This window comes from Salvelinus sp. IW2-2015, linkage group LG1, assembly GCF_002910315.2.
Source record: "Salvelinus sp. IW2-2015 linkage group LG1, ASM291031v2, whole genome shotgun sequence".
Classification (NCBI taxonomy): Eukaryota; Metazoa; Chordata; class Actinopteri; order Salmoniformes; family Salmonidae; genus Salvelinus; species Salvelinus sp. IW2-2015.
Window position 1 is genome coordinate 48,503,541 of NC_036838.1, and position 17,172 is coordinate 48,520,712.

At 43.3% G+C, this 17,172-nt stretch overlaps 1 protein-coding gene and 1 pseudogene across 3 annotated transcripts; both read right to left on the bottom strand.

Moving 5' to 3' along the window:
• Nucleotides 1–814: 814 nt before the first annotated feature.
• Nucleotides 815–16,799, bottom strand: LOC111977166 (myosin-7-like; annotated as a pseudogene).
• Nucleotides 1,707–4,048, bottom strand: LOC139022554 (myosin heavy chain, cardiac muscle isoform-like). 3 transcript variants are annotated; one of them, XR_011480494.1, is made up of 4 exons: nt 3,327–4,048; nt 2,936–3,084; nt 2,237–2,319; nt 1,707–1,792 (listed from the first exon to the last, which is right to left on the bottom strand). XR_011480494.1 is itself a non-coding variant. In XM_070445403.1 (3 exons), the coding sequence occupies exons 1-3, from the start codon at nt 3,432–3,434 to the stop codon at nt 2,301–2,303; spliced, it is 255 nt and encodes an 84-aa protein (XP_070301504.1). In that variant the 5' UTR covers nt 3,435–4,047; the 3' UTR covers nt 1,784–2,300. The 3 variants fall into 3 exon arrangements, 2 of the variants coding, with proteins under 2 accessions (XP_070301504.1, XP_070301501.1); XM_070445403.1 differs by having other exon boundaries at nt 1,784–2,319; nt 2,957–3,084; nt 3,327–4,047; XM_070445400.1 differs by having other exon boundaries at nt 1,784–2,319; nt 3,327–4,047.
• Nucleotides 16,800–17,172: the final 373 nt, after the last annotated feature.

The window sequence follows — 17,172 nt, forward strand, 5'->3', positions numbered from 1 at the left end:
AGAAACAGTTGGTCTTTTTTGATATTTTGATTAAATAGGTAATTGGTGCATAATTATTTGAATTTGATTGTACTACCCTTCTTACATTAGGTACATTTTATGTAAATCTTTGTTTTTTGGCATATATGCCAAGTTAGTTCCCTTTGACTGTGTGTGGTATAACAGTGACTGGGTTGAAAAGCATGATTGTGTGTGTACCTAGAGAAATTTGTTCAGCAAACCGTTATCATTCAGACTTCAACATGTTCAAATCATTTTTGTATGTGTAGCTTTTGCTTTGACATTGGATATTGGGGTGGTGATCATATGAACACTTGTTTGTAATTCATTAATATCACACTGGAGCCATCTMTACCTAGGAAGTGTTTAGTGTGCATTGGACTTACCTTATACATACAACTCTCAATCCTGACGCAAAGTCCACCATCTTCCCCCTAAGAATCCATTTTCCACCCTTTTTGTTCATCTAAAGTTAAACTTCATTTATTTATTTAACAGTCTTGTTTGTGAATTTAATATAAGGATAAGCATAATAAATTCTCACAACTATCTCTCGAATGTGTGTGGTGTATTTTGTTCARAGTGGTCTTATTGATGGGACACAATAACAAATGTTGTCTTGCCTCAGAACGTCAGGCTGTAAAAACAATGATATTTCCTGAAGATTCCACAAGTTGAATCGCTATTGTTGACACCCAGCAGATAAACTCCTGCACACGGCCGACATTCCTTATGGTGTGTTCCGTCCTTTACTCAACGCATCTCTCCACACAACACTGACTGCAGACAGTAATGAGACAGATTGTACTATAAATGCTTTTAGAAGTCTTTATTGGTCTATATTGCAGTCACACCACAACTGTTGCAGCTGGCTGGCTGTGATATCTTTGGTTGGGGAATTATCCTCTGGATTACTCTGCAAGCTGAAATACACAAGTTAAATATGCTTCAGTTATATGCCCTAAATATTCCAGAGCAGACCAACTTCAGCTGACTGGTTGAGTCTAGTGAATTTGTTCCAAATCCAATAATAATATTTTCCCTCAATTGTTAGCCACATGTTATGTGATAGATCACACCTTACCGGTATCTTCCATAAAGTGTAGTACTGACCTTTGGCCCTTGGTCCCGAGTGCGAACTCTGAGTTTATTGACCGTGGTCTCAGCCATTTCAGCCCTCTCTTCTGCGTCGTCCAGCTCATGCTGGATCTTCCTGAACTTGGTCAGGTTGAAGTTAGCTTGTTCCTCCTGAGGGGAGAGGACAGAGTGAGAGATCAGAGAGAGCAGGTAACTAGATCAMACCACTGTAGGTCATTTGGAAACAGACCCACATTCCATACAGTAACACAACAGTAAACTGGAAGTGGTATGGGGACTTACCGCTTCCTCAGCCTGCCTCTTGTAGCTCTTCACCTTGGCTTGCAGCTTGTCTATGAGCTGCTGCAGACTAGCCAGGTTCTTCCTGTCCTCTTTCTGCAGGGACAAACAAACAGCAGGGGGCAGCATGAAGCACTACACCATTACATCATCACTGCACCACTACATCATAGAAAAATAATATAATCAGCAATATGATCCATCATTAAGATGATCACTTGAACCTAATGAAGTGCAAAATCATAACATTGGGGAACTGCATGACACAGATCTCTTCCTACATTTTCCCCATGGCTAATGAAGGTGCTGTGTTTCTGTACCTGGWAGGTGAGTTCTTTGATCTTCCTCTCGTACTTGCAGACACCCTTCTGGAACTCCTGGCTCTTCTGCTCAGACTCTAGCTCATTCTCCAGCTCTGTCAATAAGTACACTGTCACACCACTGATCTACACTTACTGTTCAGTAATGGTGAAGAGGTGAATATCTCTAACCAAGTAAATTGCTGTCCTCTTCGGTTTGTACAGTGTCTTGCAAAAGTATTCACCCCCCTTGGCATTTTCTCTATTTTGTTGCATTACAACATGGAGTTTAAATCGATTTTMMGGGGGGGGGGATTTCATGTAATGGACATACACAAAATAGTCCAAATTGTGAAAGTGAAGAAATTACTTGTTTAAAAAAAAAGAAGAAAAAAAAAGAAAAGTGGTGCGTGCATATGTATTCGCCCCCTTTGGTATGAAGCCCCTAAATAAAATCTGGTGCAACCAATTACCTTCAGAAGTCACATAATTAGTTAAATAAAGTCCACCTGTGTGCAATCTAAGTGTCACATGATCTCAGTATATATTTACACACACACCTGTTCTGAAAGTCCCCAGAGTCTGCAACACCACTAAGCAAGGGGTACCACCAAGCAAGTGGCACTATGAAGACCAATGAGCTCTACAAACAGGTCAGGGACAAAGTTGTGGAGAAGTACAGATCAGGGTTGGGTTCAAAAAAAAAATCAGAAACTTTGAACATTCCACAGAGCACCATTAAATCCATTATTGAAAAATGGAAAGAATATGGTACCACAACAAACCTGCCAAGAGAGGGCTGGCCACCAAAAACTCACAGACCAGGCAAGGATGGCATTAATCAGAGAGGCAACAAAGAGACCAAAGATAACCCTGAAGGAGCTGCAAAGCTCCATAGCGGAGATTGGAGTATCTGTCCATAGGACCACTTTAAGCCTTACACTCCACAGAGCTGGTCTTTACAGAAGAGTGGTCAGAAAAAAAAACAAGCAAACATGTTTGGTGTTTGCAAAAAGGCATGTGGGAGACTCCCCAAACATATGGAAGAAGGTACTCTGGTCAGATGAGACTGAAATTGTGCTTTTTGGCCATCAAGGAAAATGCTATGTCTGGCGCAAACCCAACACCTCTCATCACCCCGAGAACACCATCCCCACAGTGAAGCACGGGGTGGCAGCATCATGCTGTGGGGATGATTTTCATCAACAGGGACTGGGAAAATGGACAGAATTGAAGGAATGATGGAGGGCACTAAATACATGGAAATTCTTGAGGGAAACCTGCAGCAGGTTGACCCTGTGTTCTGGGAGTGCAGCAGCTCGTGCTCGGCCAGTTTGCGTGTCCTGCGCTCTGTCACCGCCGCCTGCTCCTTCAGCTCCTTGTTCTGCTGCAGCGTGTCATCCAGCTCCTGGGGTTAKAGAGGACATTGACAGTGTTCAGTACAGAATGCTATTGACATAACACAGCAGGCAAACAATCTGAAGTGTAGATGAGTCAAGTAGCTAACTTGAATTTATTAATTAGTCTGAAGAGTTTATTACAGTGTATACAAAGCACTGTAAAAACAAAATCAGAGGAACCTTGTCTGGACATTGTCACAGAGGCCATAAGTGAGTGTGGAGTTGTCAGACTGGCTGCTGAAGGACTTGCCTTAATCTTGACCTGCACTTCCATCTCGTTCATGTCCCCCTCGATCTTCTTCTTCAGATGCACCGCCTCATTCCAGGACTTGCACTCTGAGTCCAGGGTGGCCTGCATGGATTCCAGGGCTCCTTGGGGGTTACGGCTGGGGGGCYAGGAATGGGAAGAGGGAGGGTGAAAGAGAGCAAAAATGTGGAGAGTTAGAAAGGCAGGGACATTCCTTGACAMGAGCCTCTGATACTGAAAGGAGAGATAGCTACCAGAGCCTGTACAACCCCTGACATGTTATCTAATCGTATGGTCATTGAACTCACTGGAGGTTGTTGATTTCCCGTCCTTCTCCACCAGCTTCATGTAGATGTCAGCCTTAATCAGATCAGCCAGGGAGGGAAGACCATCCATGAGCTGGAGCAGATCAAGAAGGATCTGAACATGGAGAAGAGTGAGATCCAGGCTGCCTTACAGGAGATTAAGGTAAGTCTCTGTTCCGCCTTTTCCCTCTGCCTTTTTAACTGTACTGTACTGAAACTATTGTGTGTATTTTGTTTGTATAATATTCTGCTCTCTCTCTCTCTTTCTCTCAGGGCACTCTGGAACACGAGGAGAGAAAGACTCTGTATCCAGCTGGAGCTCAACCAGATCAAGGCTGACATCTACAGGAAGCTGGTGGAGAATGATGGGAAATCAACAACCTCCAGTGAGTTCAATGACCATACGATTAGATAACATGTCAGGGTACACTAAGCAAGGGGTACCACCAAACAAGTGGCACCATGAAGACCAAGGAGCTCTCTAGGGGTAGACAGGTCAGCAATCTCCTCTGTAGGTGGGGAAGAAGAGGACAGTGGGGTTAGTGGAACAAAAAGGCCTTTCAGTTTGCGTTTCCATACCATGTAAGATTGGTGTGAAATTCTCAACTAATAATCATTCATTTGAATATTATTTTATACTGAAATACAGTATAGGGGGTTTGAGGGGAGAAAGTACTAATTTGGCTACAATGTAATTAAATGGCTAAATTCATGTGGCATGGAACAATGACTATAGTCTGAGGTAATCAGATGTGTGTGAGGTGGTCGTACCCTGAAGGTTCTTGTTCTCTCTCGGTGGTCTGCAYGTGGTCCAGAGCTTCGTCATAGGAGTTATTCAGCTTGAACAGCTCAGTGCTCAGGCTGCGGTACTCTTGAGAGCTCTCCAGCTCACACTGGCACTCCTCATACTTCTGCCTCCACACAGCCAGCACCTGAAATCAGTAGTTCACCTCTTTAGTCATTCCATTGCCGCTGCCTAGATTACGTTTATGTTCAAAACAGCCAAAATTGAAATTTTTTCCACAGAGGTCATTCCAGTTGAGATCCTTACTCAGAAACAGGATGTCATAAAGTTGACAGRATATCTCTGTAGTTCACATTACCCATGATAGCGTCCTATGGCTCACCTTATCGAAGTTGCGCTGCTTCTTGTCAAGGGCGGAGGTTGCAGCGTTGGAGCTCTCCAGGTCCATTACTAGGTCCCTCTATCTCCGTCTGCAGACGGTGCTTGGTCTTCCCCAGGGAAGAGCACTTGGCGTTGGACACCTCCACAGACTCCTCAGATTCCTGCATATGTGTCACCAGCTTCTTCCTGGTGAATACATACAGTGCCTTCAGAAAGTATTCATACCCCTTCATTTATTCAACATTGTTGTGTTATAGCCAGTGGTGGAAAAAGTACCCAATTGTCATACTTACTCAAGTAAAAGTGAAAGTCACCCAGTAAATTACTACTTGAATAAAAGTCTAAAAYTATTTGGTTTTAAATATACTTAAGTATCAAAAGTAAATGTAATTGCTAAAATATACTTTAGTGTCAAAAGTAAAAAATKATTTCAAATTCCTTATATTCAGCAAACCAGTCAGTATTATTTTTTATTTACGGATAGCCAGGGGCTATCTCCAACACTCAGATATAATTTATAAATGAAGTGGGTGTATTTAGTAAGTCCACCAGATCAGAGGCAGTAGGGATGACCAGTGATGTTCTATTGAAGTGTGTGAATTTCACTATTTTCCTGTCCTGCTAAGCATTCAAAATGTAACAAGTACTTTTGGGTGTCAGAGAAATTATATGGAGTAAAAAGTACATTATTTTCTTTAGGAATATAGTGAAGTAAAAGTATACGTTGTCAAAAATGTAAATAGTAAAGTACAGATATTTTCTAAACACTAATTAGTAGTACTTAAGTATTTTTACTTCGATACTTTACACCACTGGTTACAGTATGAATTCAAAATAAGTTGAATTGATTTATTGAAAATGAAATACAGAAATATCTTATTTAAATACAGTACCAGTCAAAAGTTCAGACATACCTACTCATTCAAGGATTTTTCTTTATTTATACTATTTTCTACATTGTAGAATAATAGTGAAGACATTAAAACTATGAAATAACACATTTGGAATCATGTAGTAACCAAAAAAATATGTTTTACATTTTAGATTCTTCTAAGTAACCACCCTTTGCCACATATGCTGAGCACGTGTTGGCTGCTTTTCCTTCACTCTGCAGTCCAACTCATCCCAAACCATCTCAATTAGGTTGAGGTTGGGTGAAGGTGGAGAACAGGTCATCTTATGCAGCACTCCATCACTCTCCTTCTTGGTCAAATAACCCTTACACAGCCTGGAGGTGTGTTGGGTCATTGTTCTGTTGAAAAACAAATTATAGTCCTACTAAGTGCAAACCAGATGGGATGGCGTATCGCTGCAGAATGCTGTTGTAGCCATGCTGGTTAACTGTGCCTTGAATTCTAAAAAATCACCAACAGTGTCACCAGCAAAGCACCCCAACACACCTCCTTGCTTCACGGTGGGAACCACACATGCAGAGAMAATCTGTTCACCTACTCTGTCTCACCAAGACAGGGCGGTTGGAACCAAAAATCTCAAATTTGGACACATCAGACCAAAGGACAGACWTCCACCGGTCTAATGTCCACTGCGCGTGTTTCTTGGCCCAAGCAAGTCTCTTCTTCTTATTGGTGTCCTTAAGTAGTGGTTTCTTTGCAGCAATTCAACCACGAAGGCCTGATTCACGCAGTCTCCTCTGAACAGTTGATGTTTAGATGTGTCTGTTACCTGAAGTCTGTGAAGCATTTATTTGGGCTGCAATTTCTGAGGCTGGTAACTCTAATGAACMTATCCTCTGCAGCAGAGGTAACTCTGGGTCTTCCTTTCCTGTGGCGGTCATCATGAGAGCCAGTTTCATCATAGCGCTTGATTGCTCGAGGTAGAGTTCCTTATGATAAYCTGTAGACCACACTATCTATATTATTCGTAGCCGTCTATTTACCACCACAGACCGATGCTGGCGCTAAGACCACACTCAACCAACTCTATAAGGCCATAAGCAAACAAGATAATGCTCATCCAGAAGCGGTGCTRCTAGTGGCCGGGGACTTTAATGCAGGCAAACTTAAATCAGTTTTACAACATCTTTACCAGCATGTCACATGTGCAACCAGAGGAAAAAAACTCTAGACCACCTTTACTCCACACACAGAGATGCATACAAAGCTCTCCCCGCCCTCCATTTGGCAAATCTGACCATAATTCTATCCTCCTGATTCCTGCTTAGAAGTAAAAACTCAAGCAGGAAGTACCAGGGACTCGCTCAATACGGAAGTGGTCAGATGACGCGGATGCTARGCTACAGGACTGTTTTGCTAGCACAGACTGGAATATGTTCCGGGATTCATCCAATGGCATTGAGGAGTATACCATCTCAATCATCGGCTTCATCAATAAGTGCTGTAGAACCTTTTGAGGATCTCAGGACCCATGACAAATCTTTTTAGTTTCCTGAGGGGGAAAAGGTTTTGTCGTGCCCTCTTCACGACTGTCTTGGTGTGTTTGGACCATGATAGTTCATTGGTGATGTGGACACCAAGGAACTTGAAGCTCTCAACCTGCTCCACTACAGCCCCGTCGAGGAGAATGGGGACGTGCTCGGTCCTCCTTTTCCTGTAGTCCACAATCATCTCCTTAGTCTTGGTTACGTTGAGGGATAMGTTGTTATTCTGGCACCACCCGGCCAGGTCTCTGACCTCCCTATAGGCTGTCTCGTCATTGTCGGTGATCAGGCCTACCACTGTTGTCGTCTGCAAACTTAATGATAGGTTGGAGTCGTGCCTGGCCATGCAGTCGTGGTGAACAGGGAGTGCAGAAGGGACTAAACACGCACCCCTGGGGAGCTCCAGTATTGAGGATCAGCATGGCAGATGTGTTGCTACCTACCCTCACCACCTGGGGGCGCCCATCAGGAAGTCCAGGATCCAGTTGCAGAGGAGGTGTTTAGTCCCAGGATCCTTAGCTTAGTGATGAGCTTTGAGGGTACTATGGTTTGAACACTGAGCTGTAATCAATGAATAGCATTCTCACATAAGTGTCCCTTTTGTCAAGTGGGAAGGGCAGTGTGGAGTGCAATAGAGATTGCATCATCTGTGGATCTGTTTGTGCGGTATGCAAATTGGAGTGTGTCTAGGGTTTCTGGGATAATGGTATGGTGTTGATGTAGCCATTAACAACCTTTCGAAGCACTTCATGGCTACGGACGTGAGTGCTACGGGTCTGTAGTCATTTAGGCAGGTTGTCTTTGTGTTTTTTGGGCACAGGACTATGATGGTCTGCTTGAAACATAGTTTGGTATTTGTCGTGGAAAATTGCGAGATTATGTTATAGTGCTTGTAAAATTAAATTATAATCTTTGTATTGCTGAATGGTGTTTTTCGACAGAATAGAATCTGTCGACTATTGTGTGTTCAGTGTTCCACTGAGGATGGCCTCTATGAGATAGCACTGACAGAGGAGATTTACGATGTCTTTGGCCAATAAAGCCTAAAGAGCATTCCAGATAGTGAGGTTATGTTTTTGTACTATGAAGTACCAGGAACGCGATTACAACCTCGTCTTAGAGACCAAACTGAACGATAATTTATAGCTAATGCTATCTGGCTATGGGATACTCCTTTCTCAAGTAAAAGGCCCTTTGTGAAGAGTTCCTATTATCTGTGGTTTGTCATGCCGACTAGGGGGTGTATTTTGGCTATAAAAGATCTTAGTATTCTTTTATAGGCACTCAGAATTCATTATAGACACTGAATTGATCTGAGAGTCAAAGGGCTATAGTAAAGCTCACATTATTAAAGATGAAGTTTAAGTATAACTCTGACTGGTGTGTGGTTTCTAACTCTCCTCATTTGATAATACAGGAAATTGCCACGACATATTACAGACTCAATGAGGGACATGTTGAAAATGTCAGTGAAGACACCTGCCAGTTGGTCAGCACATGCCCGGKGCACACGTCCTGGTAATCCGTCTGGCTTCGCAGCCTTGTGTATGTTGACCTGTTTAAAGGTCTTACTCACGTCGGCTACGGAGAGCGTGATCACACAGTCATCTGGAACAGCTGATGCTCTTGTCGTGTCTTTGGCTATGCCGGATTAAGTAAGTGAGTGAACTCTGAGTGAGCAGAGTTTCTCTATGACAAACCGTTCTCTCATTTAAGAAGCTACAATTACATTTAATCTTTTCACAAATAGTTTCATATTTAAACATTTAAATTGCACAACAATTCCATGTGAATCTGATAACTAGAATGTGTCAACTTTCCAAGATACAGTTTATGTCATCRTGTCATTAGTAGTAATGTCTCAGACAACAACTGATCTGAGATCATATTCATTAAGTACCAACGCATATTTTCAACTGGTTGGATTACCGAAATATYYTTCCGTTTCCCACCTTTTGATGTTACCAGACTCTATGTTACAAAGGCTTTACAAGAGTCAACTCTAAAGTAGAGAGAGAGAAAAGGGGAAAGGTATTTATGGGGGTCATAAACCTCCCCCAACAGGCCAATGTCATGACACTCATGCATGCCTCAGTGTTGCTTGCCTCGAAGCGAGCATAGAAGTGATTTAGCTCGTCTGGTAGGCTCGTGTCACTGGGCAGCTCGCYGCTGTGCTTCTCTTTGTAGTCTGTAATAGTTTGCCAGCCCTGCCACATAAGACGAGTGTCGGAGCCGGTGTAGTATGATTCAATCTTAGCCCTGTATTGACGCTTTGCCTGTTTGATGGTTCATCGCAGGGCATAGCAGGATTTCTTTTAAGCTTCCGGGTTAGAGTCCCACACCTTGAAAGCGGCAGCTCTACCCTTTAGTTCAGTGCGAATGTTGCCTGTAATCCATGGCTTCTGGTTGGGGTATGTATGTACAGTCACTGTGGGGACGACATCCTCGATGCACTTTTTGATAAAGTCAGTGACTGATGTGGTGTACTCCTCAATGCCATCGGAAGAATCCCGGAACATGTTCCATTCTGTGATAGCAAAACAGTCCTGTAGTTTAGCATCTGCTTCATCTGACCACTTTTTTATAGACCGAGTCACCGATGCTTCCTGCTTTAATTTTTGCAGGAATCAGGAGGATAGAGTTGTGGTCGGATTTACCAAATGGAGGGCGAGGGAGAGCTTTGTACGCGTCTCTGTGTGTGGAGTACAGGTGATCTAGAATTMTTTTCCCCCCTCTGGTTMCACATTTAACATGTTGATGGAAATTTGGTAGAACTGATTTAAGTTTGCCTGCATTAAAGTCTCCGGCCACTAGGAGCGCCGCCTCTGGGTGAGTGGTTTCCTGTTTGCTTATTTCCGTATACATCTGTCTGAGTGCGGTCTTAGTGCCAGCATCTGTCTGTGGTGGTAAATAAACAGTATAGCTGAAAACTCTCTAGGCAAGTAGTGTGGCCTGCAATTTATCACAATGTGMGTGTGTGCTGTTCTATCTTGCCGGTGCAGCGTATATCCCGCTAGCTGAATATCCATGTCGTAATTCAGCCACGATTCCGTGAAACATAGGATATTTCAGTTTTTGATGTCCCGTTGGTAGGATATTCGTGATCGTACCTCGTCTAGTTTATTGTCCAATGATTGCACGTTGGTGAGTAGTATTGATGGTAACGGCCACTGAGCCACCTCAGCGTTAGCCTTGGACAGGGCTRGCTGCAGCTCAGCCTTGGCCTCCTGCTCCTCATCATACTGTTCSCTCAGCAGGTCACAGTCATGGCAGGAGGACTGGAAAGCATGGGCYCTCTATGCCTGAAGACAATGATAGTGGAGATAGCGCCAAGAGGTTGGAAGGAGGTAAGGTCAGTCGTACTTTTAAGCACAACAACTAGGTGGTGTATGTATATTGAGATGTTTATACATTCTCATTTTGCTACCAGACTGATGCTGGAACCAGGAATACTATTATTCCCAATCCCATTAATTTCCATGTCATTCCCAATTCTGAATAAGCACTCCACTACAGAATAGGGCTGCTGACATGGAATGTTGGCCTTTTCTTCCTCCAGCTGCTCCTTAAGCTCCTCAGCATTCTGACTGAAGGAATGCTTGGTGCGCTGCAGCTGAGTGACCACGACTTCCCGCTCCTCCAGCTTTCTGCCAAACTCGGCTACAGGCGTGGGGGAGAGAGTGGGAGACCAGTCAGTCAGGGAACGGGGATTTTAAAATAGAACCTTWGGTTTTACACATTCTGTCTCTATAATACTCTAGGACAGGGCCTCACCACAGTCGGCCTGAGCGCGGGCTCTCTGGGCGTTGGTGTCATTGTTCTACTTCTGGTGCTCCTCCACCTTGTCCTTGGCCTCGCTTATCTGGTTCTCATACTGTTACAATAATTTTGTTCTCAGTTGTTCATAATACCCAATTMAATTAATTACTCAGCCTGAAACCCAGAATTTGTAAGAAACTGMTTGAAATGAATCAGGCGGAGGTCCAGCTACAATTGTCAGGAATGTTTATTTAGAGAGCTCTGCTTATCATTTCCGGTACATTGGTCTATATACCTCACATTTCATCATAAACGTCACTCCTCCTCTCAGATACAATGGCAACATAGTTCACAAGTCTTCTTCTCATACATGGTCTGCCACCTGTTATACAATCTACTACAAGCCCAAGGTCTCTCCCCTCCCTGGGTGGGGAGACTTCCATCCWTCCCTGTTATCAGTTTCACAGTGGTCACAAGTTGCCTGGTTCCTCTCTAGGTTTCTTCCTAGGTTTTGGCCTTTCTAGGGAGTTTTTCCTAGCCACCGTGCTTCTACACCTGCATTGCTTGCTGTTTGGGGTTTTAGGCTGGGTTTCTGTACAGCACTTCGAGATATTAGCTGATGTACGAAGGGCTATATAAAATAAAAAAMAAACTTGATTGATTGATTGTCTGCCACAGTTTCTTGCCTACTAACAGTCCCTCTTTCTTATGGACAAACATTCTTCAWCAGACAGGATATAATTCTGTTAGTTATAATTCTACGTTAAATGTATACATTTAGTCATTATTCATAAAATTCCCATAACACATACAGATGACACATCTTCTCAGCATCAGCCTGGAAATACAAGTGGGATCAGCTGCAGAACCAGCCCACATATACTTGACATACTTCTGAACAGGTGTGCGTATGCTCATCTCTCTACCTTGCTCTTGGAGAGCTGTTCCACGTTGGATGCCAGATCGTCCGCCTCCATCTTGGCATCACCCAGCTGCTTCTCCACCTTGGCACAGGATGCCCGGTCAGACTCCAGCTCCTCGATACGAACCTGGGAGAAGACATGGGCATAGACAAAGAGATCAATGGATATTTTCAGCTTMTGATCTATGATCTTTGTAATCTATTGAGAAATGTAATAGTATTATATTCATGAGAAATTGCTGTTAGTATTTCTAGACCCGATTTTACATTCATACCTGTTATTCCTTGATCTTTTTCTGGAGCTGAATGGTCAAGGCTTGTTCATCTTCAATCTTGGTGGTGATCTGGTTAATCTCAAAGTCTTTCCTGATTCGAAAGAAGAGTAGATTACATTCATATTTTTTAATTGATCATTGACCAGAGAACTGATCAGTCTTCAATCAAGTAGATTGTTCTCACTTGGTCAGCTTCTATTCAAGTTGCTGCTTGTCATTCTGCAGGTCCATGACAGACTCCGTGGATAGCTTCAGGTCCCCCTCCAGCTTGCACTTGACCCATTCCAGGTCCATGCGCARCTTCTTCTCTTGCTCCAAACAACCTTCCTGCTGTTTTAGGGAAGATTATGGGGAATGTCAAAGTTTAGGTGGCTGGAGAAAAAAAATTAACGAAGAAATCTAWTAACAGGCAATACGATGTGGCATTGTATCAAAACAAAAATTACCTTTTTGCAACATGGTCAGGTACTTCCTGTCAGAGTTGTGAATGTGTGCCTGAGTGAGTGCAGGGCCATGGTCAGGCAGGGTGTCGGGGGTGGCAGGGTGAATGGGTGGTCGCTGTGGTATGATTGCATTTCAGACGTGACTCTGTGCTCATTGCCTCTCAAACGTGAGCGCCTATGTGTTTATTTAGAAACTAAAGCCCTCTGTTAGACGGCAGGCTATAATCCTCTGTCACCCACCACATATCKCTTCTATGTGCTCACTTAGAACTGCAGGCGCCTGGAACAAAAGCGGCTAGGGGCCACGGGGCAGGCGGGGGTACTTTTATGGTGGGCCCGAGCAGCTGCTACTTGACACATGTCMCCACCTGGCTCTAAGGACACCATCAGCATTGTTTAATTTAGGGAGAGCAGAGAGGGGTGGGGAGGAATGTGTGTGAGCGAGGGGGGAATGGGTTCAATATTAACATGYGGGCCACACACTTGCAAGGCAACCATACATGGACAAGCACACGCCTCACACACACTGCTAACACTCCTGACAACACTCCTGCACTCCAAAGAGATAATACAGTACCTCCCCAATATTCTAGGACAACTGACTTCATTTAGGTACTTTACTAGAGCACTTGACATTATCAAATCAAATTAAGCCATGATCTGTTARCTTCTGGCCATCCCATTCTGGAGCTCTATCCTCAGCTGACAGCCTGGAGCAGCGTGAGGACCTTGGCTAGACGCTCATCCTTRATCTCCTCCAGCTGCCCCAGCAGACCTGCCTTAAATGTGTTAAATAACACCTAGAGAAGGAGAACCCCATCCAGACCCAGTCAGGAAGATCACATACTGTGCCTTGCAAAAGTATTCATCCCCCTTGGCGTTTTTCTATTTTGTTGTATTACAACCTGTAATTTAAATGGATTTTTATTTGGATTTCATGTAATGGACATACACAAAATAGTCCAAATTGGTGAAGTGAAATTAAGAAAATTACTTGTTTCAAAAAGAAAATAATGGAAAAGTGGTGCGTGCATATGTATTCACCCCTTTGCTATTAAGCCCCTAAATAAGAGCTGGTGCAAACAATTACCATCAGAAGTCACATAATTAGTTAGATTGTACACAGGTGGACTTTATTTAAGTATCACGGTCTCAGTATATATACACCTGTTCTGAAAGATTCCCGGTCTGCAACACCACTAAGCAAGGGGTACCACCAAACAAGTGGCACCATGAAGACCAAGGAGCTCTCTAACAGGTCAGGGACAAAATTGTGGAGAAGTACAGATCAGGGTTAAAAAAAATATCAGAAACTTTGAACATCCCACGGAGSAACATTTAAATCCATTATTAAAAGATGGAAAGAAAATGCCAAGAGAGGGCCAGCCACCAAAACTCACGGACCAGGCAAGGAGGGCATTAATCAGAGAGGAAACAAAAAGACCAAAGATAACCCTGAAGGCGCTGCAAAGCAGAGATTAGAGTATCTGTCCATAGGACCACTTTAAGCTGTACACTCCACAGAGCTGGGCTTTATGGAAGAGTGGCCAGAAAAAAATAAGCAAACACCTTTGGTGTTCGCAAAAAGGCATGTGGGAGACTCCCCAAACATATGGAAGAAGGTACTCTGGTCAGAGGAGACTAAAATGTAGCTTTTAGGCCATCAAGGAAAACACTGTCTGGCGCAAACCCAACACCTCTCATCACCCCAAGAACAACATCCCCACAGTGAAGCATGGTGGTGYCAGCATCATGCTGTGGGGATGTTTTTCATAAGCAGGGACTGGGATACTGGTCACAATTGAAGGAATGATGGATGGCGCTAAATACAGGGAAATTCTTGAGGGAACATATTTGAGTCTTCCAGAGATTTGAGACTGGGATGGAGGTTCACCTTCCAACAGGACAATGACCCTAAGCATACTGTTAAAGCAACACTTGAGTGGTTTAAGGGGAAACATTTAAATGACTTGGAATGGCCTAGTCAAAGCCCAGACCTCAATCCAATTGAGAATCTGTGGTATGACTTAAATATTGCTGTACACCAGCGGAACCCATCCAACTTCAAGGAGCTGAAGCAGTTTTGCCTTGAAGAATGGGCAAAAATCCCATTGGCTAGATGTGCCAAGCTTATAGAGACATACCCCAAGAGACTTGCAGCTGTAATTGCTACAAAAGGTGCCTCTACAAAGTATTGACTTTGGGGGGCTGAATAGTTATGCACGCTCAAGTTCTGTTTTGTGTTATTTCTTGTTTTTTTTTCACAAAATATTTTGCATCTTCAAAGTGGTAGTCATGTTGTGTAAGTCAAATGATACAAACCCCCACAAAAAATATATTTTATTTCCAGGTTGTAAGGCAACAAAATAGGAAAAATGACAAGGGGGGAATACTTTAGCAAGCCACTATACAACTTCATTTGCCTATAGATCCAATGTGTGTTTATGTGATTAATTGACCAAACACACATGTAAAGCCTCAGCCTTCTACCTTAGTGTGTCCAAACTTGTACTGGTTGTGGTCGACCTCGAGGGACCCGAGCAGTTTCTCTGTTGCTTTCCTGCTGTCCACAAACGCATCATCAGGGATGGCATGTGGGTTCAGGATGCGATAGCTGTGAGTAAAAAGAAAACATTGTATATGATTTATTCCAATTTTATTTTTATATGTGTGTTGTGGGAATGAAAGTGTGTCATCACACTCACCACTGTTTGAACTCTGCATAGATTATGTGGTTTGGAAATCTCTTCCTGCAGTTCCTGACACCCTCCAGCAAACCGTTCCAGCGAAGCTGGTGCAGCTTCAAGAAGGCATCCATGATCACTGCAGAGGACCGGGGGAGAGGGGGTTATCAATCAGAGAGAAAACGCTCTCTGGAGCACTTACAGTAAATAACATATGTTCCTACGATTTCCTAGGCACTCAGAATTCATTGGATCTCAGTTGAATGCTGTACCTGGAGTCTTGGTCTCGTTGGGGATAAGGCTAAGGACAAAGTGAGTGCAGCAGAGGTTAGTCATCAGCTTGTTCAGATTCTTATTCAGAGCGACATAAAGTAAGTGCATTTATCTATGTCACGCCCTGATCTGTTTCACCTGTCCTTGTGCTTGTCTCCACCCCCTCCAGGTGTCGCCCATCTTCCCCACTTATCCCCTGGGTAGTTCGTCTTGTCTTGTTTGTTCAAGCCTACCAGCGTTTTGTCTCAGCTCCTGTTTTTCCCCAGTCTCTTTTTCTCGTCCTCCTGGTTTTTGACCCTTGCCTGTCCTGACCCTGTACCCGCACACCTGACCACTGCCTCTCTGACCCTGAGCCTGCCTGCCGTCCTATACCTTTGCTCCACCTCTGGATTACCGACCTCTGCCTGACCTGAGCCTGCCTGTCGTCTTGTACCTTGGCCTCTACTCTGGATTATCAACCCRTGCCTGCCTTGACCTGTCGTTTGCTTGCCCCTGCACTTGGGTCTTACCTTGATTCCTGATAATCTAGGTGAGACAACCACATATCACAGTCAAATATACAGGATACAAACATTCCATTTTAGCTAAACAATGGATATATTGGTCCCGTGTGGCTCAGTTGGTAGAGCATGGCGCTTGCAACGCCAGGGTTGTGGGTTCATTCCCCACGGGGGGACCAGGATGAATATGTATGAACTTTCCAATTTGTAAGTCGCTCTGGATAAGAGCGTCAGCTAAATGACTTAAATGTAAATGTAAATATATATCGTTTTGCAAAAAACACATTTTCATACACATCTAAAATCTATTAATTAAAAGTCTGAGAATAAGAATATTTTACAAACACATGAAGGTACCCATAAGCAATACTTTCTGATGAATAAACACAAATMAGAAAAATGTGTGGATATAGTGTTTTCAAAATAAACTAGTCAATATCTAAGTTCTTGCTGGAGTTAATGAAAATATGCTCTCCTTCAGTTGTTGTGCACAGCTGAAGCTCTTCCATTGACTTCAAGGAGGAAACAGTATGTGATGCATATGAGAGTGGAGCCAGCAGAGACTTAAAGTGATGTTCATGTGATAATTTCCCTAAACATCACTACAAGTCTTAACTGTCTKRTTCTCAGCACTGGATAGATTATCTCTCAATGTAGAATCAGCTTCACTGCCTAACTAGCTATGTCCTTTCTGCTTGTTTATTAAACTGTAATACTTGTATAGTTTCACTGTCTACTAGATAAAGTATAAACTAGCATGATTGCATTATATTAGCTATATGATATACTTTGCGAGCAACTTACCAACAGACAAAGTTGTCCCTCTCACCTTATGTAGCTGTGACACACTGGGACGAGGCATCCTTCTTCCTCTTCTCCTTGCCTCCAGTCATTTGGTCTGAGTCAGAGCCAACATAGTTCTTATAGAGGCAGGCCAGCAGCTTGTTGGAGGGCTTCTGGAAGCACAACACCACCGTCTTATTCAACAGGTCATTGTTTTATCCAAGCAGCCAATGATGTTGTACGGTACCTGGAGTGTCAGGATGAAGTCAACCATTAACGTCTTAATAGTTTCTGTTTTCATATGGAGTACAAGATCATTACTATGCACCCTAAATCGAAAATAGGAGGACACATGGTTTTCTGGTATAGAAATGAGATACT